This window comes from Plecotus auritus (assembly GCF_963455305.1).
Source record: "Plecotus auritus genome assembly, chromosome: 1".
Taxonomy (NCBI): Eukaryota; Metazoa; Chordata; class Mammalia; order Chiroptera; family Vespertilionidae; genus Plecotus; species Plecotus auritus.
This window is the reverse complement of record NC_137770.1, coordinates 214,429,900-214,457,265: the sequence shown is the minus strand read 5'-3', so window position 1 is coordinate 214,457,265 and position 27,366 is coordinate 214,429,900. Positions and strand designations below refer to the sequence as shown.

At 44.4% G+C, this 27,366-nt stretch overlaps 1 protein-coding gene across 8 annotated transcripts in view; it reads left to right on the top strand.

The window, feature by feature from the left end:
- KIT (KIT proto-oncogene, receptor tyrosine kinase) overlaps positions 1–27,366 on the top strand; it is a gene marked incomplete at its 5' end in the record, with an annotated part of 81,720 nt that continues 54,354 nt past the window's right edge. For all 8 annotated transcript variants that reach the window (XM_080667280.1, XM_080667283.1, XM_080667288.1 and 5 more), the window contains one exon: positions 1–130. In XM_080667280.1, the coding sequence (XP_080523406.1) occupies positions 64–130 (67 nt within the window). The remainder of the gene's footprint in view (positions 131–27,366) is intronic.

Here is a 27,366-nt window from a genome sequence, read left to right as displayed (position 1 = left end):
TCTGTGCACTCGGGCGAGAGCTGGAACCTGGAACGGAGCTCAGGTCCCAGCGCAGCCACCGCGATGAGAGGCGCTCGCGGCGCCTGGGATTTTCTCTGCGTCCTGCTCCTTCTGTTCGGCCTCCAGACAGGTGGGCGAGCGCGGCGGCCACGGGGCCGCGCCCCCTCCGCTGCCGGTGCCCCAGAGAGCTCCAACTCACTGGGGTGTTTCGGGAGAGGTGGCTACCGGCTCCCAGTGCCCGTGCGTTACAGCCTCCTGAAAGATTCGAGGCGACTCTGGAACTCTCCTGTGTCCAGCCTCGCTCACCTGCGCGAGGAACCGCCAGCCACTGGTGGTGGGGGTGCTAAGCTGGGGTCTCCCGGGAACTAGGGCAGCGGGGGTGTGTGTGTGTGTGTGTGTGTTTAGGCGTAAGCGAGGTGCAGGCTGAGGGTGCAGGTTGCGTACTAGTTTGGGGTTGCTTTTGTGCGGTGGGTGCGCGGGCGCAGTGGCGGGCGGTCGGGGGTTCGCATCCAGCGTTATCTCCTCCGTGCGAGGCGCGGCTGCTGCTTCCTTTTGTTAAAAGTTGAGCGTGTGTGACCAGCCCACGGAGGACCGGCCCGCAGGTTCTCAGCCGCGCGCCGAGGGGAAAGTTGGAGAGCCTTTTCTTTGCTCGGTGGCTGCAGCTTTCTGACCGCGGGCGTTCTTTGTGCCCCAGAGCTGGGGACCGATCCGCTGCCGTCTCTGCTGGCTGCGTCATCCGTGGACACGAGTCGGAGACTGCGGTGTCCCCCGGACACCCTGGTTATGCTTTTGAGCGGGGAGCGCGCGCGCGGCGTGTAGCTCTGAGGCCGGACCCCGCGAACCTGGAGGTGGCGGCTACAAGCAAGGACAACTTGGGCAGGGTGTATAGAAAGCAGCCGCTAGGTTGCAGACTTTTTGCTTTTGGAAATCCCATGCCGGAGGCTCGCCCGTTTCTATGGAGGTGCCGTTTCTTTCTCGCCACGCGCCTCGGAGCGTTGGCCGCCTGTTCCCAGGGCAGGCAGGGCCATAGTGCTGGGACACGTAGGTCCCTGACCCTGGCTGTCTCCGGCGCCCCACCAGAGTGCCCGGCCGGGCTGGCGGGGCTCTGCAAGCCCCTCGAATCGGTGTCTGCGACCTGTAATTGTAGGTCCGTTTTGTTTGGGAATTTTGAGATTTGCAACACCCCCTCCCACGTGATATCTATACTTAAGAGAGCCGCTTGAGGTCGGGGTGGGGATGGTAGGTTGGAGTGGAATTTTCAGCAAATCTTGAATTTTAAAGCTGTTGAGGAAATCCGGTTATATACGCTTGGGGACTTGGGTGTTAAGGTGGAGGAGGAGGATTTGCAGGCTCCTGGAAGCCCTCAAGCAGATTCCTGGCCCTTCCCCTTTTCCTGGGTGTCGCTCGTGCGAGAGTCAGTGCAGGTCGCCCTGCCAACCCATGAAGACCCGCTCTCTCCCAGGTCACTTTTTTTTTTTTTGTAACGTGAAGGCTACTCTGATGATGTAAGGTTAGAAAGTGAGTCTGAACTGGAATTCAAGGGTTCCAAAGGAAGCATCGCTATGAACTATTGTGGGACTGCTGCACAGTTTCCCCATAAAGTCTCAAGATGCAGCCTCCTGCTTCCCGATCTTGCAAGGCATTGTGAGGGCTTTCCTGTGGGGGAAGAGGCCTTGCGTCTGGACCCTTGTGAGGTAGGAGGGATCCGGAGCCAGTGCTCAGATTCCTGCGGTATTTGACCGCCTAAGCTTGGAATGATACGTTTGGTCCTGACATCTTTGTGTCTTGGCACTTTAAATTTCAGTTAAGATACGTGAATTGAACCTCCAGTAGGGCACTAGAAAGACAAACCACACCGAACAGTTCCCTTTTAAAAAACGAAATGAATTAATTGCTTTCTTCTTCCTCATAATTAGCCTGCTCCCTCCAATAGATTTTGGCAAAGGGAATTTTAAGGTCTGCCTTGGGGAAGGAGGCGGGGGCAGTGTGGTGTAGTGACAAACCCTTCTGCTGCCCTCTGGTTTTTCTTTTCTCAGCGAGGTATTGGCTGTGTGCCCTTGGCAGGTTGCTTCAATTCTGGGGAGCCCTCAAGAGGACAGTGAGGCAGCCGCATCCGGAAGGGTCCTTTGGGTCTGGACTTCTCCTCTTCCTGTGTTCTCGGTGTAGACTCGACACCTTTTCTGACCTCTTTCCCCGATTCCTTTCTGCCTCCTTGAAATTCCTCTGCCTCTCCTGGCCACAGGGACCATTTGGTGGTATCCTCCTAGTCTACCTCTGGCTAACGCAGGGACGTGTGGCCTGTGCTGCCCTCAGTCCACATGTGCCTAGGTGCCAACTCGGCAGGACCCGTCCGTCATCCTCTCTCCTCCCTCAAGTGTTTACAACTCCTGTGCCCAGCAGGATGAACCTGCAAGGACTAGTGAATCATGCCTTCCCCTCCTTCTGCTCCTGCAGGTGTGAGACTATAGATCATCCCCAGCAGCTGCACACATTCTGGATGATTATCCTGTTGGAAAGAATATGATGGCCTTATACAGGGATCCAAATAAGTCATTTATCCCCACTCCGGTCTTTCCCAGTCACCCACATATTTATTCTTATGGTTTTATAAATCATGTATGCCCTGTCATTAGTACACATTTTCTGTGGTGCCTGAAATTCACATTAGGCGTACAGTACATCGTTGTTGATCTTCATCAGAAAAGGTGTGCCCAGCTCTGTACGGGGGCCTTTCCCTGACATCTCCAGTCCTCTCAACAACAAGCTCAAGAGGCATCATCCCTACCATTTTACAGCTGGAGGAACTGGCTGGGGATAAGTCAGTTCCCCAAATAGTCAGCAGCGAGGCCTGAGGTTAGTCCCTCAGAAAGGAAGATAAGCTGTCACTAAAATGATGGTATCAGTTGAACAATTTTCCATCCCCCATTCCAAAAAACAAAAATGGTCTTAGCATTCTAAACTTGCGGCATACTTGTGAAAGAGAAAACCCTCAGTAATAGGAACTAGCATTGTGCCATTTACCCTGAATGAGCACCATGCGCTATAAGGGCAGGGTTACCACTCATAGCTTTTATCCTCTAACAAATTCTGTGGGGGAATGTGCCAAGTATTTTGTGGCTTCCCTTGGAGCACGTTTATGTACAGATGTTGTGGTGATGGATTTTGCTGCTGTTGTTGACAGCCACTAGAAGTTGCTCGTAGGATTTTGACTCATTTCCTTAAGTCTTCCCCCAGCCCTGCTGATTAAAGAAGGACAGCAGGAAATGAGCTGCAGTGTCCTAAGAGGAGTTCTTGAAGCTGGACCTGCAGTATGGGAGACCCCTCAAAGGCAGTGAATTTTCTCCAGGATGAATTTAGTTTTAACAATCGACAGGTTAGGACATGGAAGTGCTTTATTTTGTTGTATTCATGTGTGGTAACTTTTACAAAAAGGGATTGAAAGATATTTGAAGGAATCTTAAGTAAGCAAAATTTCCTATGCAATCTCTGTAATTTGGATTTCTTTTTTTTTCTGTGGCTGCAAATCCAGAGTGGGGAGGGGCCTACAAGGGAGTTACGAAGGTACAAGTTTGTAGGGTAAATCATTGTTGAAAGAAGAGGGCACTTGTGAGTAAGCCTGGCTTAGCTCCTCCGACTTCTGATACTTTGGACATGAGACAACTCATCTTTTGACTTTAGACTCTTAACAAATAAAGAGAAGTTGTAAGCTGATAGCCCACGGACATGTTTTGTTTGGCCCACATGATGCTTTTTAAGAAAACATTGAGGCAATATTAAAAAAATATGGAGAATTTATATCCAAATCTCTTGAAGAATTGGAAAACCGTCCCTTTAGATAAGACCTGGCGCTAAATGAGTTGGACATGCTTGCCCTAGTCTAGGGCCTAGGCAATATCGCTCTCTACTGCCGGTCCTTAGGCATTCAGGCATTTAGCTTGGGCCTTGGGAAGCCCAGGTGGTACTACACAGCTACCTAGCAGAAGGAGTACAAGGCCCAAGGAGCGAAACAACCTTGAATTGGCCTGCCGGCTCTGCAGCTGACAGTTTTGTAGCTTTAGAACAAGTGGCTTAACCTGCTGAACTTCACTTTTTCATCCTAGTTTTTTAGCTGTGTGACTTTGGGAAAGTTACTTAACCTCTCTGTGCCAGAAATGTGTTGCTACATAGAAAGTTTTTAGAATGGTATTGCCTGGCAGGCTCATAGTACAACCTTAATATGTGTCAGCCAAAATTATCTGTAAAATAGGAATTATTATTATCCCTAAGATGGGAATAATGTCTTCACTAATGTGGTTGCCCTAAAGATTAGAAAGAGATTCTTGTAGAGATGCTTAGCACAGGATCTGGGATAGGATAGGCACCTAACACATGTGTAAACTCGGCTAGTATGTAGAATTTGACTGCTTCTCTTTATAATCCTTGTTCGCAGGTACCAATAAGTACTAACTTGACAACTTATATTTAATTTTTGTCTTGAGTTTTATACAGCTTTTGACATAACAGTTGGGAAGCACTAGTTTTAGATATTGAACAGGTCTTGGGGAACCAGATTTCTCCAATGAAAACATTTATACCTGGAAAATTTTCCATTCATCTTATGCTTACATTTTGGTTATGACACACTTTTGTTAAATCTCTTTATGTCAGCTAGATTTTCCAAGTTTTGCAAATTTTAAAATTTAAGTTGAACTGATATTTAGGGCCAGTGGCATTAGAGTTAACAGCTTGGCCTCTGAAATTGACAGCTTGGGATTTTATTCAGTTCCAACACTTGCCAGGTGTGTGATCTGTAAAATGGGCATGGTGGCATAGGGCTACTGAAAGGAGTAAATAAGTTATGCACATACAGGCTTATTAGCACAGTGTCCCTCGCAGGGACAGCACGGTACTGCACCATGAGGCTGATTTTATGTTCCTCTTTCAGCTTTCTCTCTTACAAAAAAATGGAAATGGTTTTAAACCAGATTAACCAGAAGTATGTTTTGGTATTAAAATGAAGTATATCCATTTAATGTCTAGTTTGGTGTTTTGTTTGTTGTTGTTGTTTTTTAAGCCGATAGTTAGTGGTAATGCATACTTCTCTTCCTTGCTTTTTATTTAACCTTATTTGACCTGCTTTCCATTAAAGGGGATACAGATTACTAGATAAAAGTTTAGGAGGGGGAAGGTCTGTAAATGGCCATTTTCTCAAGATGAATAAGTAAGTGTAGCTTTCCTGGGTCCCATGAGCCCTATTAACCTTGAAAGCTCCTTGAGGTCAGCTTTTCCGTGACTGCCTTCCCTAGGAGTGAGGGGCCACGCTGAACTTGTCCGTTGCTCCAGGCTGGGCACTGAGTGGTGCTCAGTAAATATTGGTTTAACATCTCTCCGCTTCTCCAGCACTTGCAAAGCACTTTGAACGCAATAAATGCTCAGCAAACATTTCGGATTCAGTTTAACAAAGATTTATCAGTGTCTGTGCCTTGGTCCTTGCAGGGATGCCAGGAATTGGCTAGGGATGGGAGAGGGACAGGTTAAGAACACAGCCACGGATTCAAAGTAGAATTGGTGTCTTAAGAAGTGGAAGGAAGGGGGAGGCAGGGGAAGAAGGTGGAGGTGAGCTAAGGCAGGGAGAAGGACTGCATTAATGTCAACATTTTAATGAAAAAAAAATTAAAATACAAACAAGTGCAAAGTGCTTGGGCAAGATTTAAGAGGAGAGGTGTTTCTGTCTTGGTGGGTGGGTGCTAGAAATCAGGAATCAGTAAAAGTGTCCATGTGGGAGATAACATTTGAGATTAATTTCTAAACCTTAGAGCAGGTAGAGTGTCTGTAGTTGAGGCTTCAATTGGAAAAAGCTACAGAAATAGAGAGCAAGACATTAAGATCTTATTTGAGGCTTGTCCAGTCTTTCTCTTGGTGTGATGGATGGGGTAGGAGTTGGAGGGGAAGGGGCTGGAAAGGTAGACTCTGATTTAGCCTCAGGGAACATTTAGTGTTGAGTTTGGTCCAGATTCTAAAATGAGCTTTGAAGTCCAGGCCAGGGCGGAGGTGACTCAGTAGTGGTCCTCGGCCTGTGTTATTAGTCCAGGGCTGCTCGCTCCATCATTCCATCCAGGTAAGCCCTCTCCACAAATGTTCTGAAAACTTGGACACCCCCAGTGGGCAGCTGAGACTAAGGAAGGGATGTGTGTTTAAATTTTAGTAAAATACACATAATATAAAATTTACCATCTTAATCATTTCTAGGTGTACTGCTCAGTGGTGTTAAGTACATTCACATCGTTGTGCAACCAATCTCTGGAACACTTCAGCCTGCAAAACTGAAACTCTGTACCTATTACTTCCTATTCTCTCCCTCCCCCAGCCCCTGGCAACCATCATTCTACTTTCTGTCTATGAATTTGAGTACTCTAGGAACCTCATATAAGTGGAATCATCCAATACAGGCAGTCCTCGGGTTACGTCGGACTCGATGTACATCGCCACCTCCCATTTATTTATATATAAAAAAAGTTCCGTCATTTTGAAATATGTACATATGTGCTTTATGTTTTTTATTATTTATTTACTACAAGTAAAGGTCAGGCATTGCTATCTTTCTTTTAATTTTTTTTTTACTGTTTCACTTCATTACTGCTGTGTATGTGCTCCATGTGAGTGACGTAGGTGCTTATGTAGGTGGGTTCTGACTTACGGCGAAAATTACATTGCGCCGTAGGATCGGATCTCCGACGTAACCCGAGGACCTACTGTATTTGTCTTGGTGACTGGCTTAATGCACTTAGCACAGTGATTTTCAGTTGGTATGCCGCAAGAAGCACACTGGTGTGCCACAAGAATTTTTAAAATATGCAATACCTGACTAGTCAGGGCCACTGCCCTCTTTTTCCTTAGGTTGTCAAATAAAACAAAGACAGCATCTAACACAACAAAAGCCATCCGGTGTGAATAAATAAAAATTATACCCCTTTTTATTATCAGATTGGAAAAAAATATGTTTTTTGGTGTGCCACAGAATTTTAATAATTAGTTTGTGTACCATGAGATGAAAAAAGTTGAAAATCGCTGACTTAGTATAATGTCCTCATGGTTCATTCATGTTGTAGCCTGCTGTATGTAGATGTATGTGTATGTAGATACCACATTTTATCCATTCCTCCATCAAGGGACACTTGGTTGCTTCCCCCTTTTGGCTATAATAAATAACGCTGCTGTGAACAGGAACGTACAAATACCTAGGCGAGAGTTTCTTTTCTGAGGGGCCTCTTTTAGGGTGGTGGATCTCATGGCGGAGGCAATGAGTTGGTGGGGAACTGGGCCCAGAGATGGCCAGACTCTAGATCAGGAGTGGGCAAACTTTTTGACTCGAGGGCCACAATGGGTTCTTAAACTGGACCGGAGGGCCGGAACAAAAGCATGGATGGAGTGTTTGTGTGAACTAATATAAATTCAAAGTAAAGGAGCGGAGGGGAGAGCAAGAGAACCGGATAGAACAGCCGGATCTGGCCCGCGGGCCGTAGTTTGCCCACGGCTGCTCTAGATTAAGGAGTGAGGGCCTGAGTGTTAGGGTGCAGGCCCTGGAAAGGAGACACGGCACATCAGGGATGGGAGAAAGATAAAGGTGGCAGACTTAATTCAGTTGGCATATTACAGGAACCTTGGATGTGTCAGGCACTAAAGAGATCAAGGGAAGAGGAATGGGAGTTATTGCAGGTGTGGATAACTGGGAGAACTGGTGGTGAGGTGGAATTAATGGAAAAAACAAAAAACAAACAAACAGGAGGAGGAGCAGCCCTGTGGTGGTGGAAGGGTTTGACGTTGGACTCTGCTGTGTTTTCATTGGTTATTCACAGGCTGTATGGACTGGAAACTCAGTTCCGCAGGTGGTAGACACACGTGAAATTCTTCCTAAGGTCAGGTCCATGTAAAAAATAAAAGCTGAATCCCAAAGGTCACGGAACATGGCTCTATGGTAGGATTTAGGGATTATAAAGAATTGTATATTAAAAAATAAAAGAAAAAGAACAAAAGAATTGCGTGTTGTGCAGGAGGGATACAATAAAAAGTGAATTTTCATGAGAAGAATACGTAGCAGGAAGATGTAACCCTGCTTGTATTCTCTGCATTAGGCCATTTAAAAAGTATGTGTATAGGTTTCGTCAGATAATAAAATGGACATTCTGGACATAGAACAGGACATAGAGTTAATTAAAGCTTTGGGAAATGGGTCCTTTGAAGGCAACTTAAAGAAATTGGATTTATTAAGCCTGGAGTAGATAAGGTGAAGGAAGGTTTAGTGACTGACAGTCTTCAAATATTTGTAGTATGTGAGTGAAGAATGGGACAAAATGAGAGTAGTTTAAACTGCCCCAGAAGACAATTGAGATTTTTTAAAAGGAAAGTTCTTTGATTGAAAGGGTTGGAAAAGACTTCATTGCATCATAGGGTCTTCTCTGCAGGTACGAGGAAAGCCGAATCATTTTCATGTGGAGATGGTTAGGTCCTGCCCACCTCAGTTGGATTGATGCCCTTAAAGGACCTGTCTGAAATCTTTTTAAATAAAATAGCCAGCTCTTTTTCTTTTGTCACTGCTTTGGCTGTGGGATAGAGTGCTTCTCATAAATTCTGGGTAGACTCTAACATGATTCACACTATTCTCTTCACAATTTTTGGCCATATTGAAAGTAGCTAATAAAGAACCCACAACCTGAAAATGGGTTATTGATCTTTTGGGTGTGTGGGGGGGGTGGGGAGGGGGGAGTGTCTAACCACAGAATGAACCGTGCAGTGTGATAGCTTAATCTGAGTGCCAAAATAAAATTTAAAAAAATAGGAAGTTCAAGGTCTGGAGAAATCCATAATCTGCTATAATTAGCCTTAACCTAAAACTGATGTGTGTTCTGTGATCGCCTAACTTCTTGATCATTTTGAGCTAGAGCCGGTCATGCTGTGTGGAGGCCAAACGTGGAGGCCGGAAGACCTGTAAGCAAGAGTCTTTTCCGCTTGATTACTCAGGAACGGGTTCTTCACTCTGTGGCTTACCCACCACCCCAACTTTCCTTTCCTCCTGTCCTCGTTCCCTTTGGTCATGTCATGGTCATGGCTCAGTGACACATGAGATCAGCCAGCGGTCCAGTAGGGGGAAGGTGGTAGGAACAAAATGGCAATTCAATAGCTTTGGTTGTTTACATCATTTTGCCTGTTCTGTTGAAATGTGTGATGAGGTCTGAGGCATGATCCCTGCCTTTTTCTGGAGCCTAGGGTCTGTGGGAAGGTAAGTGCTGGGAAGATGCTAAGGTAGTAAGATTTGTAATCAGATTTAAATAACAGTCCTGGTGGAGAAGCTAGGAGACATTCATTCCCATAGGCTGCGAGGGATGGGCATCACTTCTTGAGTTGAATGGCTGATTCAAAGGAAAATCTGGGACCTGAGTTCATCTTGAGCGGGACAGGAATCGGTCAGGGTGGCAACAGCACAAGCAAAGGGTCACAGTCCATCAGAAGACTCCTGTAGAAAGAATCCCTGTGGAGACGAGTGGAGGATGAGATGGGATAATTTTAGGGAACTCGAATTTAGTATATATTCTTCAATAATTGTATTTCCGACAGTGTCATATGTGATGCAATTTGTGGTAGTGTAATGTGGTCAATTAGTAACTTAGAAATAACTTTAAAAGGTCACACTTTTGCATGTTTTACCTACATTATATGCGCGATTCAAATCCAGAGCAGGTTCGAGAATATGTACTTTGTGTTACTTTTAAGTTTAGGGCTAATTACAGTGCCTACCCTGCCTACCCTTTTACCCCAGCTGAAATAACAGGTTTTGTAGATTCAACATCTGATAGATGATCTTTGACTCTGCTTATTAACAGATTTTAAATATTTAGTTAAATGATAAGCGGGGTATGTAGCAGTCTGCATAAATTCATTTGCTAAACACACGCATGCATGCACGCACGCACACACACAAAACACCAAAACCAAGCCAGCAACAAGCAAAACCCCCAACCCTTGATAAAGGCCCTGTGTGGTTTAGGACATCTTGAGACTATCCTGGGATCCCCAGGCTTGCATTAGGAAGTAATTGGGGACACTGGTTACAGCTCACTGCTAAGAGGCTGTGTGGGGGAGGCACAAGCCTGTCATTTAGGGAAAAGGTTTGAGTGATGACACTTGCCAAGGAAATTCTTGCTCTTGAACAAGGGGAAAAAATAATAAGGAAAATGAACGGAGGAGAAACCCTTACTCCTTTTCTTGTATCTTTTAAGTTTTTAGTGAGGTGAGCCATCCAGCTAGCTGCCTTTGGGTTTACCCCAGGTGAGTCTGGTTATGTCAGAGGGTGTTAAAACTTCAACACAACCCGGGGCTGCCAGTAATTTACATATAATGGCCTTTGTAGAGCCTTAAGCAGAGGAATTACTTAGCAGAGGTAGAACAATGGAGGTGTTAACACAAAGAAGTTTGGAAATGATTTGGTGTCTCTTTTTATTGGGAGGAAGTATTTATAGATAAGGATCTAAGGTAGATTTGGCTTCTGGGGAAAACTGGTGGATTTTAAAATTGTGATAGGTGGATGGTGGCGTTGTTTAGTTGTTATTTGGCTAGTTTTTTAAAAAATATATTTTTATTGGTTTCAGAGAGGAAGGGGAAGGGAGAGAGATAGAAACATCAGTGATGAGAGAATCATTGATGGGCTGCCTCCTGCAGGTCCCCTAGTGGGGACCGACTCCGCAACCCAGGCATGTGCCCTTGACCGGAGTCGAACCCAGGACCCTTCAGACCTCAGGCCGAAGCTCTATCCACTGAGCAAAACCGGCTAGGGCTAGTGAGTGTTTTTAAGAAAAGAAGGCTTAATGTTTTTAAAGAGTTGAGGAGGAGTCTATTTTGAAAGAGTATGGGTACTTTTAGAGTGATAATAATTTTCAGTTTGTAAAATGTCTTAGATGTGTTTCCAGTGTAATTTTCACAATGTAGATTTCTCTTTTTTTTTAATGGCTGATGTTGAATATGTACCTTGGGAAGATTTTCACTTTAAGAAATGGCCTGGTAAAGCCACACGGGTCTGCCTTTAGGCTTTTTTTGTCGTTAAATTAAAGCAGGATTCTTAATCCAAAATGTGTCTTTAGAATAGCCACTTGAAAATGGTTAATTGGGATATTTAAATGTTTTTCTACTTATTTTAATGTAGTTGGTATATTTACTGCAGGGAAATAGACACATTTTTAGCTTGACTAAAATGCACGAGTTTCATAAAAAAGAACCACCTCCCCTCCTGCTTTTTAAAATAAACTAGCATATGTAGAAGGGCTTATGCATTTTTTTTAGTAGATCGGAATGTGTAGCCTAATTTACATTCCAGCATTTTGAAGGGACATTATTTAGAACAATCACCTCAGTTTCAGAATGATTGCCTTCTACAAAGAGGCTGGCCTAGGGAGTGGACGTATGGATGAGGACGTGTGCCTGCCATCAGGTGAGGCAAGGTCCAGGCAGGCCCCCCGTCCTCCCCCCTGCCCCCGGCTTCTCTGTGTCCTTACCAGAGACCTGGAGCAGCAGCGCTGGCCATGCATCTGTGGTGCTTAAGATTGACAGCTTCACTCTGTGGTCCCTTCTTGTCTCTTTCACACTGACCCAATACCAGGAATCCATAGATGTGTTCACAAATACGTACTGAAGCATCAAGGAGGCTATAGCAGGCAAACATCCTTGTCCTCTTGGGGCTTATGGTTTTAGTGAATTCCCTTCCTTTCATGAGCCCAGGCCCACAAAGAGCCCGGAAAGGAGGGGGTGGGGGTGGGGGTGGGGGGGGAGGTCTAGGGTCTCATAGAAAGCAGCTTAATTTAGCTTTATTTCAGTTCTGTATTATGGTTAATTAAGGAAGGGAGCAGAGAAAGGTTTCTCAGGGTCAGGAGGAACTGGGCTCAAGATGGGAAAGAATGGCCAGAGAGGGCAAACCAGGAGCAACAGGGCCGGGAGAGAGATGGACAGGGACTCGGTAGGAGCCTTTTGAGGTTTAAGTCCTCTCTGCCACTTGGAAAGGCTGAGCATTCCCCCCTGCTCAGCTGTCGCCTGCTCCAGCCTCTGCAACTCCTTGAGCAGGTGTTCTGATGGAGGATTCCCCAGAGGGGGTTGCACAGTGTGTGCAATCGGGAGCACAGACAGGTGTCTTCACTTTCAGGACTTCATGGAGCCCTGAATGTAACCCGCCCAAGTGGTTTGTTTGGAACCATTTTCCTCAGAAAATACCAGAATGCCTTTTCACAGCTGAGAGAGATGGGGTCCAGGCGGCATGCTCTTCGGTATGTCTCCAAGGGCCGGCGGGTCTGCACCTCCTTTTTAAATGGTTTCATCTTCGTCTTGTTAATATCTGACCATCTTTGGTTTTAATAATGGGTTCAACCCATAGCACTTTGTGTCTGACAGAGTGACATTTAGCCACCGCCAGTCATACTATGCGTCACGTGTCACCTCTCCTGTCACTGTTGCTGGCCTGGGTGAGGGGACATCAGGTTGACCTCATCTGACTTTTTACATTTTAGCCTTAGGGTGGCCTTTGTGGGGCCCATGAATGATAAGCTCTTCAATTTCAAATCAAGAACTGACTCCCCAAATAACAGTTGACACTTAAATTACTCAGGACTGGAAAGGTCCTTCTCTGTCAGTTGTTGGGGGGCATGCAGTTAGGACCCTTGCTGCCTTTGGTACTGTTAGGAAGGAACCGAGGTGAAGAGCATCCAGGGACAGGAAGTGGTAGCCTCTTGAGCAGGCGTCCTCAAACTACGCCCCGCCCGCCGGGTGCCGCTGCCCGTCCTGCTTAGCAGCCGACTTGTCCCGGGCCCGCAGTGCGCATAGGAATTTGTTCATAGTTGTTGTTTTTAAACTATAGTCTGGCCCTCCAAAGGTCTGAGGGACAGTGAACTGGCCCCCTGTTTAAAAAGTTTGAGGACCCCTGCTCTTGAGTGAAGGGCAGCTTTGGGTGAAGGCATTAAGGAGGATTCCTCAGCTGCAAGGGCTGATGTCAGTTAAGGACTTTGATGAAGCTACCAGCTTTAGTTATACAAGTAGGGGTGCTTAAGAAATCACATCCGTTGCTTGAAAGTACTTGCTCTAGGGTTGAAGAAAGGCTCTAGTGTTTCTAAGCCAGAGATTTTTTTTTTTAATCTAGTGTAATCATCATTGATAGCCATTGGTTAGCACCTATTGTTTTGGGTGAGACTTTCGGTGCCTAAATTTAAATAGGCTTTGTTTAACTTTGCTATCAGTTGAGACTAGGGAATAGTTTTTGTTTTTTTTTTTTTTTTTTTTTTAATAAATAAATACAAGTAGGGGACCTAGTATAACTTCTAGGCTATTCCCTGGGTTGTTTGAAAACCTATTACCAGGCATTATTTTTCAAGATGGAGGAACTGAACTTCACATTAACTTAAAAAAAATATATATATTTATGATGGGAACATTTTACACATAGAGAATAGTGCAACAAACCCTTATATACTCATCATTCAGCTTCACCAGTTGGATCAACAACAAATCTTTGTGCTTTACCTCATCTACTTCATCCTCTCATTATTTTGAAGCATATCTCAAGCATCATCAAATTTTATTTGTAAATACTTTCAGCACGTAGCTCTAAAATACAGACTCCCACCCTTAAAATAACGATAATGCCAATGTCATACCCTCCCAAATCAATATAACTCCACAGTGTCACTGAGTATTCAACATTCACATTTTCCCTATTAAATTAAGTATAAAATATTTACAAATATATAAATATTTTATATATCCAAAAAAAGATCCACATATTGCAATTGGTTGATATGGCCTTTAAATCATTTTGTCTTTACAGGTTCTATTCCCCTATTTTTATTGAAGAAACTTCTTATTTGTCCTGTGCGGTTGTTTAGTCTGAATTCTGCTGATTGCATTTCCCTGTTCTCTGTATTTCCTATAAATTGGTAATTTACTAGTAGAGTTCTGATCACAAATTTTTTTATTCACACAGCTTACAGTTAACCATTTTTAAATAAACACAGTTTTACTCATTCCCCACACCCTACCCCTGTGGCAACCATCAGTTTATTTTTTGTACTATGGGTCTTTCTCCGATTTGTTTTTTTTTTTTTAGATTCCACATATCACATAGATGATTTTTTAAAAACAAGACTACTTAATAGATGGTGTGTTCTGTTCAATTCCCCCCCCCCCTTTTGTTTGTATACCTTTGGACACTTAGATTTGTATTTTTTGTTCTAATGGTTGACTTTATATAGATAACTTTATATAATACCCTTGGTTGCTCTTTGTAGGACGGTGGTTATTTTCTACTAGAGGCCTGGTGCACAAAATTTGTGCACGGGAGGGGGGTGTTTCTCTCCAATCTGGGACCCATTGAGGGATGTCCGACTGACGGTTTAGGCCCGATCCCTGTGATCGGGCCTAAACCGTCAGTCGGACATCCCTCTCACAATCCAGGACCCCTGGCTCCTAACCACTCACCTGCCTGCCTGCCTGCCTGCCTGATTGCCCCTAACCGCTTCTGCCTGCCAGCCTGCTCGCGCCCTAACCACTCCCCTGCCAGCCTGATCACCCACAACTTCCTTCCCCTGCTGGCCTTATCACCCACAACTGCCCTTCTCTGCCGCAACCTGCCTCCTCCTTGCAAGGTGGCGGAGACACCAGGACCGGCCTCTTCTGCGCCGCGCAGAGCCACGGGACCCCCCAGGCCTGGAGCAGCCACTGGGCCCTGCCTCTGCTGTGCGTGCGGCCATCTTGTGGTGATGTCGTGCGAGGGTGTGACACCATCTAGGCTTTTATAATATAGGATTAGCTTTCTACCTTGAGTAACATTTAAAGTAGCTAGTAGCTTGTTTTTCTTCTCTTTTCTCCCCTTTGCTTACGATTTGAAGATCCTTTTACTCCCAGTCACTATCTATAAGGCAATCAGCAAGCATATTATGTTTTTCAGGTACGTACTCCTTCCTCCTCTAATTTTTCTGATAGCTGTACTAAAATTACTTTATCAGCATGTATAGCAATCACATACTCTCCTGTTTCTTTGTTAGCACTATTTAATCTTCATTCTACAGGTAAATATATATTTAATGCCTGCCACTAGTCCTTAGGTCTTGTTCTTTACATTTTGGTTTTCTGAAGCACATCCTCTAACAGATGTCTTAGGAAGCCCTCATGGGATGTATTTTCTGAATTATATGTTTACAACAAATTGTCCATAGCCTTTACGCTTAAAAGTTAGGTTGACTGATAGACAAATCCTTGCAATCTTTTCTTTGTTCAAGTCTCTTTAATATTTTACTGTATTGGCTTTTGCCATAAAGTATTATCAAAGTCTGCTGACAATCTGATTTTCTTTCCCTCGCATTTAACTTGTTTGCCTAGATACCCAAAGGAATGTTTTTTACCTTCATTCTTTGAAGTCCGGTAGGTTTATAAAAGTGTTGGTTGCTCTGGGTTGATTCCCCCCCCCCCCCCCCCAGTGACATGATGTGCCAATTTAATATCTAATTTCAAGTGTTCTTTACTAGTAAAGTTTTCTTGAAATATAACTTTTGCTATTCTATTCTTAATTGACTTTAGGAACTCCCATTAGTGTATGTTAGATCTTCTTTGCCTGTCTTCTATATCAATCACTTTTCCAAATCCTTTTAATGTCTTCATAATTTATTTCAATTTAATTTTTTCCCTCCTTTCCATATTATAGTTCTTGTAAGACACTATTTTACTTGCTCTTTTTAAAATATATATATTTTTATTGATTTCAGAGAGGAAGAGAGGAAGGGAGGGAAGGAGGATGGGAGAGAGAGAGATGAGAGAGAATCATTGATTGGCTGCCTCCTGCACACCTCCCACTGGGGATCAAGCACGCAACCTGGGCATGTGCCCTTGACCGGAATTGAACCTGGACCAACACTCTATCCACTGAGCCATACCAGCTAGGGCTATTTGCTCTTATTTTCTTTTTATTTACTGTTCATTTCTAAAATGACTTTTTTAAAAATTATTTACTTTCATTTTCAAATCTTTCTTTTCTCCAGTCAGCTCATTACTGAGTTTTTAAAATTCTGATTTATGCTGTCCTTTTATAACTTTTCAAATTCATTGAATTTCTTTTAACTCATTTTGAAGCATTAGGTTATAGTTTTCATTCATTGTGTCTTTCTGGCATGATTTTATTGTCTATACTAGGGATGTCATTCTGTTTCTTATTTTTTCTTTAAATAACAGTTTGGACTTCAACTGTGATTCTATTCTGTTGTTTACTCTGAGTTCTCCTGTATTTTTAGTAGGGCCAGGAGAGCTTTTCTAGCTTCACAGTTCTAGAGTGCCCACTTCATTGTTTTCACGAAGTGGTAGAAAAGAAGGATTCTACTTTTCTACATCCCAAAATCTTATTCTATTTTTGTTTCTATTTTTACCACCCCCACCCCAACCCCTCTTGAACCTTCCCTTTGTCCCTATTTTGCTCGTCTTAGACTCATCCCCAGCAGTTTCTCCTCGGTATAGAACTGTCCTAGTTTGTTAGTCCTTCATGGGGATCAGAACTCCCCTACCCCAGCACATTCCAGCACATTAGACATACATGGGTAAAATCCCCTCTGCACTGGCCAGTGAAACCGAAACCTGCCAAGTCCTGTGCCCGTTCATTTGGGTCTTCTCAGCACGCCCTCTGGGCTCTCCAGCAAGTACTTAATGGCAATTCTTGAAGCTGTTGGTAGCGTGTCCCCACCTCCTCACATATAGGGTTCATGGGAATACCTTATCTCCTCATCTTGTAGATTGTGTCCTTTTTGGTTCTGCTCTATTTGTGTGTTTTAAGGTTGGGTGGGGGTTGGGTTTGGGAGATTCAATAATTATGCTGCCACTACCATCTTGCCAGAATCTTTATGGACTTTCTAACATAAAACTTAGTAATCTCTGAGTCTATCAAATGGGGACCAATGTAGCAAAGTCTTAACCCATTAAATCACTGGTAGTTGCCTTTAAGAAATAATTCTCTTTCAAAATAGTTATTAAAAATGTGTTGTAGAGAGAAAAGTCAGTGGTCATAACTATCTGAAAAAGGAAATTGAATATTGTGGCCTATGCAGCATTAGCTTTCCAAGCTGATTATTAATGACAAAAGGTTGAAATCATCTGAATGCGAGGGAGCTTATCTCTGAGCTAGTGTTTCTGAGGAAAATGTATAAAAAGTGACAGATTTTTGCCATTGTTTGTTTGGTGTGATATTCCTTGAGTTCTGAAAGATAATAGTTTAAAAGCTTTAAACTAGAACTATTTTACTTTGAAAGCTTTAAGCCTCATTTATATTTTTAATACCATCTATTAAAGATAAAGTCATTACTTAATTAGGTGCATTTTTCCCTTTCAGCTTTTTCCCCCCAATGAAAAATTTGCATATCTCTAATTATAGTGATTTGAAAAAAAGTGCTGCCAGATTAAATGCAATTAATCTAATATTAATTTAGATTTCCAAAAATACTAAATTTCCTTCTCCAACTTGAGCTTCCTCCAGTTGGTCATTGATTTAAATTATATACTAAAAGGTTACAATTTTAGGATGGGTCTCTCCCCCTCCCCCGACCCTTTTTTTTTTTTTTTTTTTTTTTAGGAATAGCCATTATTCTAGACTAGAGCCATATAAGGAAGAAGTAAAACTTTCTCAATGGACATATTGGAAACTTAAACTACAGCAAGATCATTTTCAGACATTTGTCTTGTTTTCTACAGAGTGAGAAGACATCATCTCAAACCTGGGGCTGGTCATTAGGAATTCTTTGCAGAAGGGTAGCAGGCTTAATGTATCGCTCACTCTAAGTGAATGTCACCCACAAAAAATTAAGGGAAAAGTGAACACTCATTAAGCAAATTGACCAACAAGTGTTCTAATGAATGTTAACAACAAATTTGAATAAACTAATTTTGTCCATTAGTGTGCTTTTAGACCAATGTGATTGTTTTGGTCTAATTATTTTTTATTTTGTTTATTCAGATGTGGAATGGCTGCAGAATTAACTGTTGCTGCAGTTATCTGATTAGCAATTTAGGAAATTGGTGAATGGTATGGGACTATTCACCAAGGAATGTCGGGTATTGGATGGGGCTGTGTGCAGGCACACTTACAGTCTAGGAGAGGCCTGTGCTGTTTTCTCTGTCTCACCCACTGCACATGGGACTCAGGCCCTCACTGGATTAGCACGGGCTGTGGACGTGGGCTCTGGGTGCTCAGATGTAGTGTACCAGATTGAGGTCTGATGTGCTGCAGAAGTTGTCTTTGCCACCCAGTGTCACTCTTCTAGAGTCCTGTCGCTGTGACTGGTGAATTCTGCAACATTTCCCACTTCTAAAGCTTGGGGATTCGAGAAATCTGTGCCCTAGTGGCTGCCAAAGCTTGTCAGGGGGACCCAGAGCGAGGCCGATTTCTAGGTGTAAAAGCCAGGCAGATTTGTTCACTCAAGACAATCTGTTTTTGCAGGTTTGCTTTGAGTTCCAAGATACAGATACTGGTAAAAAATATTTTTTGAGGCACTAATGCCATGGATTTCTTCTGGCAGCTGCCTGTCTTGTGGGGGAGGGGGGATCCTGGTTATCCATGTGAGGCCTGCAGCAGCAGCGGCATCACTTGCATCACCTTGGACTCTTCAGAAATGCACGCTCCCTCCCCACCCAAGAGCTAGTGAAATCGGAGATTCTGGAGCAAGTCCATTTTGACAAGCTCTCCAGGTGACTCCTGGACCAGCTAAAGTTTGGGGGCCACCCGTCTAGAGTGTGAAAATGGCTGAGCTTTGTCTCAGCAGTGGGCTGTGAGCATTAAAAAGTTAAAGCTCCTGTGGTCTCTTGAACGGCAGAGGAGGGTGCAACTCTCAGTTCTCTTTCTGTTGCACGAAGAAGATAGAGTTTCAGTTAGTCCAGACAGGAAAACAGACAACTGCAGTACCGTGGGACAGTGTCTCGGTTGAGGCTGCAAGAAGCCTTCAGAAAACGTGTGTGTGCCTGGGAGAGGGGACAGGAAGGCCCCTCTAGAGGTGGTTCTTAGAAAGGACAAATATGATTGAGGCTCCTTCTGATTAAAACCCAGAGCTCTTAGAATAAAATGTGTGCATGCGGATCCAGTTCAGGGCCTCCCGTGTTTCCTTTTGATCTCCATTTTGCACACACTACCTGCCTTATCGATTGCTCTCAGTGCTTCTTGCTATTTAAAGGCGTCCTGCTCCATCCAGCACTGCAAGGGGCACCACGTTCCCCCCTGGTCTCCTAGTGCACTTCTGATCCCTGCCTAATGTTTCCTTTCGACCCCCCAGGGTAGGTCAGGTCAGCTCTCCTTGTGCAGTGAGCTTCTGTGTACTCATCACATTGTAATTATATAATTGTATAATTACTAGTTTATTTCTCATGTGGGGGAGAGACCTTGCCTTGTTCAGCTCTAGCGGGGGAGCCCAGCACACAGCAAGCACTCAGGAAATATTTTCAGATGAGTGAATGAATGATGGAGGGGAGAGGGGGCAGTCCCATCTTTATCCCTATGTTATGGGGCTGGTTAATGTATGACATTTTGATAGAGATGTCACCTAATGAGTTTTATTTGCAGGAGCAATTGCCTCCACCATGCAGTCCTATCACAGGAAAGGCAAGTTCCTTGCACAGTGGCAGCAATATTTCATCACTTGGTTCTAATTTGGGGTCTGGCCTCTGGGACAGCCCAGAGAAGTTCTTGAGTAATATTATTCCAAGGATGTGAGAAAAGAGAGAAAGCCTCTGATCTGGGAAATGTTCATAATGCATGGACCAGAAGCCGGCAGCCCGAGTGGTAAAGGCGGCACCTGGGAAGTTCTCAAGGAAATGACTTGTCCTCACCTCCCTCAGGGCTTCCAAGAAGAGTTGCTGCTTGCAACTCACGAAGTTGATGTTGGGGCATCGCATTCTTCCCAATCACTTCTAGTAGAAGAGCAGATGCACTTCTTTGCCTTATTGTAGTTCGTTTGTTTTGGCTTGGAGAAAGCTAGAGCTTTTCATTCCTATTCTAGAAGGTGAAAGCATGGGCTTAGCCTTCCAGAGGCAGCAGCTTCAAGGTGGGGCATCTGTCTGAAATAAGACACTGAGTAAACCTTGTTGATATTTAGTGGAAAGATTGCCAATAGCAAACACATGTGTAATTTATAAAAATACATATATTGAGAGTGAAGACTCAACGTTTTTTTTAAAGATAGGGGTTTCCATGGGAATATTGCTTTCAATAGAGGAACTGATAATCCGTTGACTAATTTGTTTAAATTAGTTGATTGTTGTGGGGTGTTTTTTGTTTGTTTTACATTTGAGGTTCAACAATAGTCTTTTAGACGTATTGTAAACTCCTGTTAGAGTAAGTGGATGTGATAAACACGGTAAATGTTGGAACTAAAGTCATAAATAAACACAACCTCTCACTCGGTGTCACAATAGCTATCATCTGCTGAGTTGGCCAGGAGTGTTGATGCATGAGTGGCTGTAATTTCATGTTTTAGTGCCTATGCCCTTTATTTTATTTATCTTTATTAGATGCCATATTCCCTCATACTTCAGTCATTCCACATCCCCCCTCCACCCCTCTGCCTTCCTGCCCATCCTGGATCCCAGCGTGCCTCTTATCCTTTCTCTGGTACGCTCTTGCCTACCTCTGTTACTGTCGAGCATGGTAATTGCTGCAGTAGTAGTAACAGGACTATTTATTGATTGCAGGCTACACAAAGGATTTAGAGATGATGTAAGGATCCTGAAATATTTTAAACCCAATTTATAGATGTAAAAACTGAGGCTTGGAGATGTCAAGTAACTTTCCCAAAAGCTCGTAGCTTAGATTGAAATCCATGGTTGTCTGGCTCCAAACCCCACACCAGTTTTTCTATATTCCTGTTACTTTAGCAGCACCATCTTCTCCAGACTCTGAGCTTGCCTCAGACTTTAAAATACTGCTAAATAAAGTTACAAACGTTGCAAGAGTAGTGCAAAGAACTCCAGAATACCCTTCACCTAGACTCTGATTGTTAACATTTTACCATATTTACTTTGTCTACGTATATGTGTTATTTTTTCTGAACCATTTTGAGAGTAAGTTGCTAACCTCCCGCCCTCCCCCCAAGACCAATTCCAAGGAAACTCAGCTTTGTATTTTGGGAGAGCATTGAGGCCAACCAGAATGAGTTTCCTCTTCTGCCCTCCACCCAAGTGTGGCCTTCCCCCCTCCAGGGTCAAACCCCTCCTGGGAGGTACACTCTGAACCTCTTGCTCTTCTCTTCAATTTTAGCCCTAGTCCTTTAAATTCAACTCAGACCCTAAAACTCATCCACTGCCTTCCTGGAGATTGGCTCTCTCTAGACCCTATAAAAGCGGAACCTCTTCTGTGGCAAAGTAACACAAAGGCAAATACATAAAAAAGGACTCCCTGTAGGTTTCTACCTGTTCTGTGAAAAGGGGAGAGAGGGGCCTGGCCTCTGCTTGTTATCCAGAGCTGCAGCTAAACTGTTCTGCTCCAGCTCATGCAAGTCTGTCTGCAAGACAGTTATCAATGCTGGTAACCTTTTCTCTGGCAACTGCCTCAGATAAAATTCCTTTTTATTATCATCGCTATTGATACTTTTGTCTTTACTTCCGTTTATTGTCTTGTGGCTATAAAAAGACATTTTGAAAGTATAAGTGGAAGGAAAGCAAGCATTCTGTCCATTCTCTGGAATGGAATGGAAGAGAAGATGCAATTATCTGACGGGTCAATTAAAAGCAGGATTTAGAGTATCTCCACCAGTAACATGCATTGATTTACCCATTATGGTGAGAATTAGCTTAAATATCTGTTTAAGCCAAGTGTGATTCCTAGTGTTTTTCAGAACTAGAAAATCAGAGTGGCCTTTCAGCAGTGTAGATCACATTTGAAGAGAGATTTTAAAAAAGGCCTCAGGCAAACAACCCAAATGTCAGAATGAATGGATAAACAAAGATGTGGTAGGTACATACAGTGGAATATTATTCAGCTTCAAAAAGGAAATTCTGACACATGCTGCAGATGAACCTTGGAGATATTCTGAGTTAAATAAGCAAGACACAAAGGGACAATTATGAGATCCACTTGTATGAGATCCCCAGAGTAGTCAGGTTAGATCAGCCTTGGGCAAACTACGGCACGCGGGCCGGATCCGGCTGTTCTATCCGGTTCTCTTGCTCTCCCCTCCGCTCCTTTACTTTGAATTTATATTAGTTTACACAAACACTCCATCCATGCTTTTGTTCCGGCCCTCTGGTCCAGTTTAAGAACCCATTGTGGCCCTCGAGTCAAAAAGTTTGCCCACCCCTGGGTTAGATGGTGGTTGCTGGGGGCTGGCAGGGGGCGGGCATGCCAGGCATGGCAAAGTGGCGAGTTATTGTTGAATGGGCAGTTTCACCTCGGGATGATGAAAAGGTTCTGGAGATGGATTGTGGTAATGTTTGCACACCATTGTGAATGTACTGAATCCCACTCAACAGTACAATTAAAAATGGTTAAAATGGTAGACTTTATGTTAGGTATATTTTACCACATGAAAATAACTCAATGCCTAGTTGGCATATATTTATGTTTGTGTCTGTAAATGCTGACTGCCATACAGTCCCTAACTGTATGGTGTTTCATTGGATGTCATTAGAATGCGATGCTGCAGAATTAGAGCGAGAGCTTAATGGAGTCAGTTATTTTTACTTCTTAAGGTTTTCATTTGCCGCTAGCACAACCTCATTTCCTGCCAGCACAACCTCATTTTTCCTCCTGAGCCTGGGAATTGACATTTTGAGCAATTCTCAGTTTCCTGGTAGGAGGAAATGGTAGGGTGATTAGTTGGTGTTGGAGTGCTGCCCACACTCTCCACACGTGTGCAGGACAATGCTAATGTGAAGGCAGTTTACACCTGGCAGGCCCTTCTGTGATATCTTGTAAGGATCCGGCTATAGCCCTCCTCTCTGGAGTGTGCAGCCAGGAGGGTCTTTTTTGGAGGTGATTCATGCACACACCAAGCTCTTCCTTGTTGCTTGGTAGGTCTCAGGGGAAAGCTGGCCTTTGACTAGCACAGCTGGCCTTGGCCATGTTCATCTTGCTTTTTTTTTTAAATCCTCACCCAAGGATATTTTTTCCATTGATTTTTAGAGACACTAGAAGGGAGAGGGAGAGACAGAGAGAAGCACTGTTGTGAGAGAGACACATCGATTGGTTGCCTTCCCCATGGCCCGTCCAGGCCCGGGAGCCTGCAACCGAGGTACGTGCCCTTGACCGAAATCGAACCCAGGACCCTTCAGTCCGCAGGCCAATGCTCTGTCCACTGATCCAAACCATCTAGGGCTCATCTTGCCTTTTGACTTTGTTCTTTAGTCCTTCTGTGAGTTAAGGAAGTTAATGTTGAAAGAAGTCAAGAGCTCCCCGACCTGCACCCCTAACTTCATAGATAGTGTGGGTCTTGTTCTGGTGTTTATTAGATTTGAATCCTAGCGCTTCTTATCTGGTTCAGGTTTCAATAAGTGCTTTCCAGAGCTCTAAACATGGAAACCTACACATTCACAACAGGACCTGTTCTGGGCTGTTGGGAAAAACCCACTGGAAATGAGAAAGTTCCTCTTTGCTGCAGGGATGGATCCTAATATATTGTGCTTGTCAAATCCAGTCCTTATCTGACTCCCCAAAGACGGACTTCATAATGGCAGATAAAGGTTTTCCTGTCTGTACATATCTTTGGCAGAGATCAAAAGGGGAAGTCCTGCTTCCTCAAACATGGGGTTGTATTTTTCTTAGGATGGGTGAGTAGGAAATATATTAAGTAGCCTTTGCTGCTGGCGATGTGTGCATGTCTAGAAGAAATTTTGCAAGATACTATACTGAGGGGGTCCTTTCAGTGTTGAATGATATGTTTATCACAATTGTTCACTTTATAAGCTGTAAGAGCCAGGGATCAAATTCCATGTTTAGGTCTTTATTCTAATTCTGTGTTCAAACAGTAGTTTAAAAACAAATAGGCGGTTAGTTATTTATGTCATGAAAGAATCACTGCTATTAATTCTCACCACAAATAGTTTAGTACCTTTCATGTCCAGCCACTGGATCTTTATAAGGGGCTTTATCTTGACCCTTTTATGGCCGAAGTGTTTGATTACAGATCCTAGAATCTTAGCGCTTTTGGTGGCTTTTACTGGCCCCTTTGTAGTTTTTCAGAAGGGGAAACCGAGGCCCAGAGAACCTAAGTGACTTGCCCAAGATTTAGAACCCCGAGCTTCTCTATGTCCCCATCATTGCATGTCTTTCCTTCCACCTTCCACTAACCACTTTAGAGTAAAAACATGCAGTTACACATTTCATCTAAAGTGTACAAATATTAGATACTTTGGCAGACACCAAACGATCACTAATTTTTCCCTCCTTCACCCTGAGGAAAGCTTTGACAGTTGTCACATCTTTAGAAGACATTGATTGGCAGCTCGAAGTTTTGCTGTCCAGTCGTCCCAGTAAGTTTCCTTAGAGGCATGTAGCACTTGATCTTGGCTGTGCTTTTCTAAAGGCAAAGCAGCCTGAGGGCGTCTTCTCTTGCCACCAGATGGCATGCTTGTGAATCGGGAGGAAGAGGAAAGCATGGAGGGTTCAACTGCAGAGAAGTCCCCAGTGGGGCAATGTTGAGGGATCTGAGTGGGGGAAATGCTTTATAGCAGAGCCTGAGGTCTGCATGGTTTTCTCAGGGATCACAGTAACTGCCAGAAAAGCAGCAAATGCTACAGGAAAGGTGTGCTCAACACAGGTGATTTATTAGCATTGCGTTTGTCCATGTGGTTAAAGCAGAAAATAGAGGGGCTGACTTGGTCCCCAGGAGGAAACCACTCTCAGTAGCAGAGGCAGGAAGGGCCCAAACCACAGATGAATCCACCCAAGCTGAAAACCCACAGAAAGGTGAGCGGGCGAGAAGGTGGGGTGGGAGTGGCGCAGCCTGACCCTGCCTCCCCCGAGAAGGGCATCCCATTTGCTGCGGGACATCCCTTTCTAGTACCAGGGAGCCTGGTAAACCCACTCTTCCTCCAGTGTCCGTGGGAAGTGTGGAACCCCTGACTCAGTGGTCGGCAAACCATTAGTCAACAGAGAGGCAAACCGTGGCTCACAAGCCGCATGTGGCTCATGAGCCGCATGCTTTGTGCCACTCATGCTTTCCTGAAAAGAGTAGGTCCAAAGAAGGAGGGCCTTAAAAACTGGTATTTCTCCTGAGCCTCCGATGCCTTTGAACCAAATGGGGTCATGTTCCTCATGGCCACATTCATCAGACCTAAGGCTTAGGAGCTTGCAGGCAGGCCTGCTTTGCAGCCTTCTCTGCTAGTCACCTCTCTTTCCCTGCTTCCCATTCCTTTCTTCTTTATTGTTCTCCCTGGCTGCCTGCCTCTGGATGTTCATCTCCCAACTCTTCATCCGAGACCCTGTGTGCACCACCCGTGTCTTCCCCTCTGCCATTAGCCACAGCCTTCCTTGATCACTGATTCCAAGAGTTCCCCCCCCCTCCCCATCCCCCTCTCCTCTCCTTCTTCTTCCTCCCCCTCCCTGCTCCCTCCCTTTTCCTCCCCTCCTCCTGTTCCCCCACAACTAGCCCGGAAGTTGCTGTCTCCAACAGTACATGCAGTCAAGCTCCTCTCCCACATTCCACAACTTGCAATACCATCAGAGGTTCTGCTGTGGTTGGGGTGGGGTGGGGTGGGGTGGGGCAGGGCTAGGACATTGCCATTCTAGTGTGCAACCAGGGATGCAAGTGAGAGATGTCAGTTACCTGACTGTCCCTCCTCACTATTGTCAGTGACAACCCTCCTGTGTGCTTAAGACTTTGGGGCTGGTTCTCTGTCTGTTTCTGCTCCCCTGCCTGCTGCCACGTCTTCAGAGATCCTGCAGTCCATCTAAAAGGCCCTCTGCACCATCTAGCCTGGAATTTCCTGGTTCTCATTGCCATCTCTTCCCTACTCTAGCCACCTTGGGCCATGTCTTTTCCTTCTCTGCCCCTTTATCCTTCATAGTCTTCACTCCCTCCCTGAGTGACTTCATGGACAGCCCCCATTACCACCCCCTGTGAGTATGTCTGTGGTCCTGGCCTCCCTTGTACGGCCTTCTCCCCCCAGCCCTAGCAGCTTCCAGCACCTTACAGCTGCCATCCGCTGGTCCACATGTCTCTAAATTTGTTTTTCCTCCTCCAATCTGTTGGCACTCATCTCCCCATCACATAAACAAAAAACAAGGATCTCTTTCCTCCTCCTTTCTTCTTCATTGCCCAGATCCAGCCCATCCTGAGGCCCCCTATTCACCTAGTAAACAACCATCTCTCCTCTCGGTCCCCACCACCTCTGGCTTATGCTGTCAGTAGCTCTTGTCTGGATCTAGCTGTCCTTGTCTCTAGTTCTCTGTCAGTACTGTCCTTCACTGCTTCCAGAGGGCATACCCAAAACATACATCAGTAGATCCACATCAGACATGCTCACCCTCTTACATGACAGAGGAGGTGCCACTGTGGTGCTGCCCTTAGTCCCTCCTGGCCTCACCCCTCTGTGCTGTAGCGATTCTGAGGGATGCTGTGGCCTTGGAGTGCTGTGTTATTAGCTCTGGTGGTCCTCCCATCCAACAGACCTTTCTCTCCCTCTGCCCCAAGCTTGGCCAGGTCACGCCATTTTCTAGTATGAGTTCTAGGAATGCTTTTCTGACTCCTCTTCCTGCCCACTGCCTCTGCTTCATTGTGTGGTAATTATCTGTGCCACTTCTCCCCCACTGGGCTGGGAGCCCCAGCTTTGTATTCCTGGTCCCAGCTCCACCCAGGCCAAATGGTAGGAGCTCAATTACCATTTCATCAATGAAGACCCTTTCAGAAGTGCTTGCTTTGTTACTGAGCCATCTCTCTCTGCCACTAATGACTAATGCTCCAGCTTTTATTTCTCTGTCCTTCCCTTCCCTTCTGTCAATTAGTTCATAATCTTTACACCAACACTGCAATGTGCTTAAGGAGCTGCTTTTTCAAATACTTTTCTGTGGTGAAGTCCTTGTTAAATTTTATGATTTTTTTTAAAAAACCGACTTTCAAATGGCAGATCATTTACAATGGTATATTGCTTAAAACTGTAAACTGCCTCAAATATTGAAATGGATTTTGTATGATCATTAAATATCTGTACCTAATATCCTTATGAGACCTGGCATGCAGATAGAATATTTCTTTTTGAAACACTAAGTACAAATTTGTGTTGTACCAAGGAATGGTTCTCTTCAGGCCCCATTACTGGAGTATTGCAGTGGGAACTTAAAATGCAGTGAGGAAATCATGTCAAATACCTATTATTTACCTCATGTCTAAATTTGAGTAGATTTTA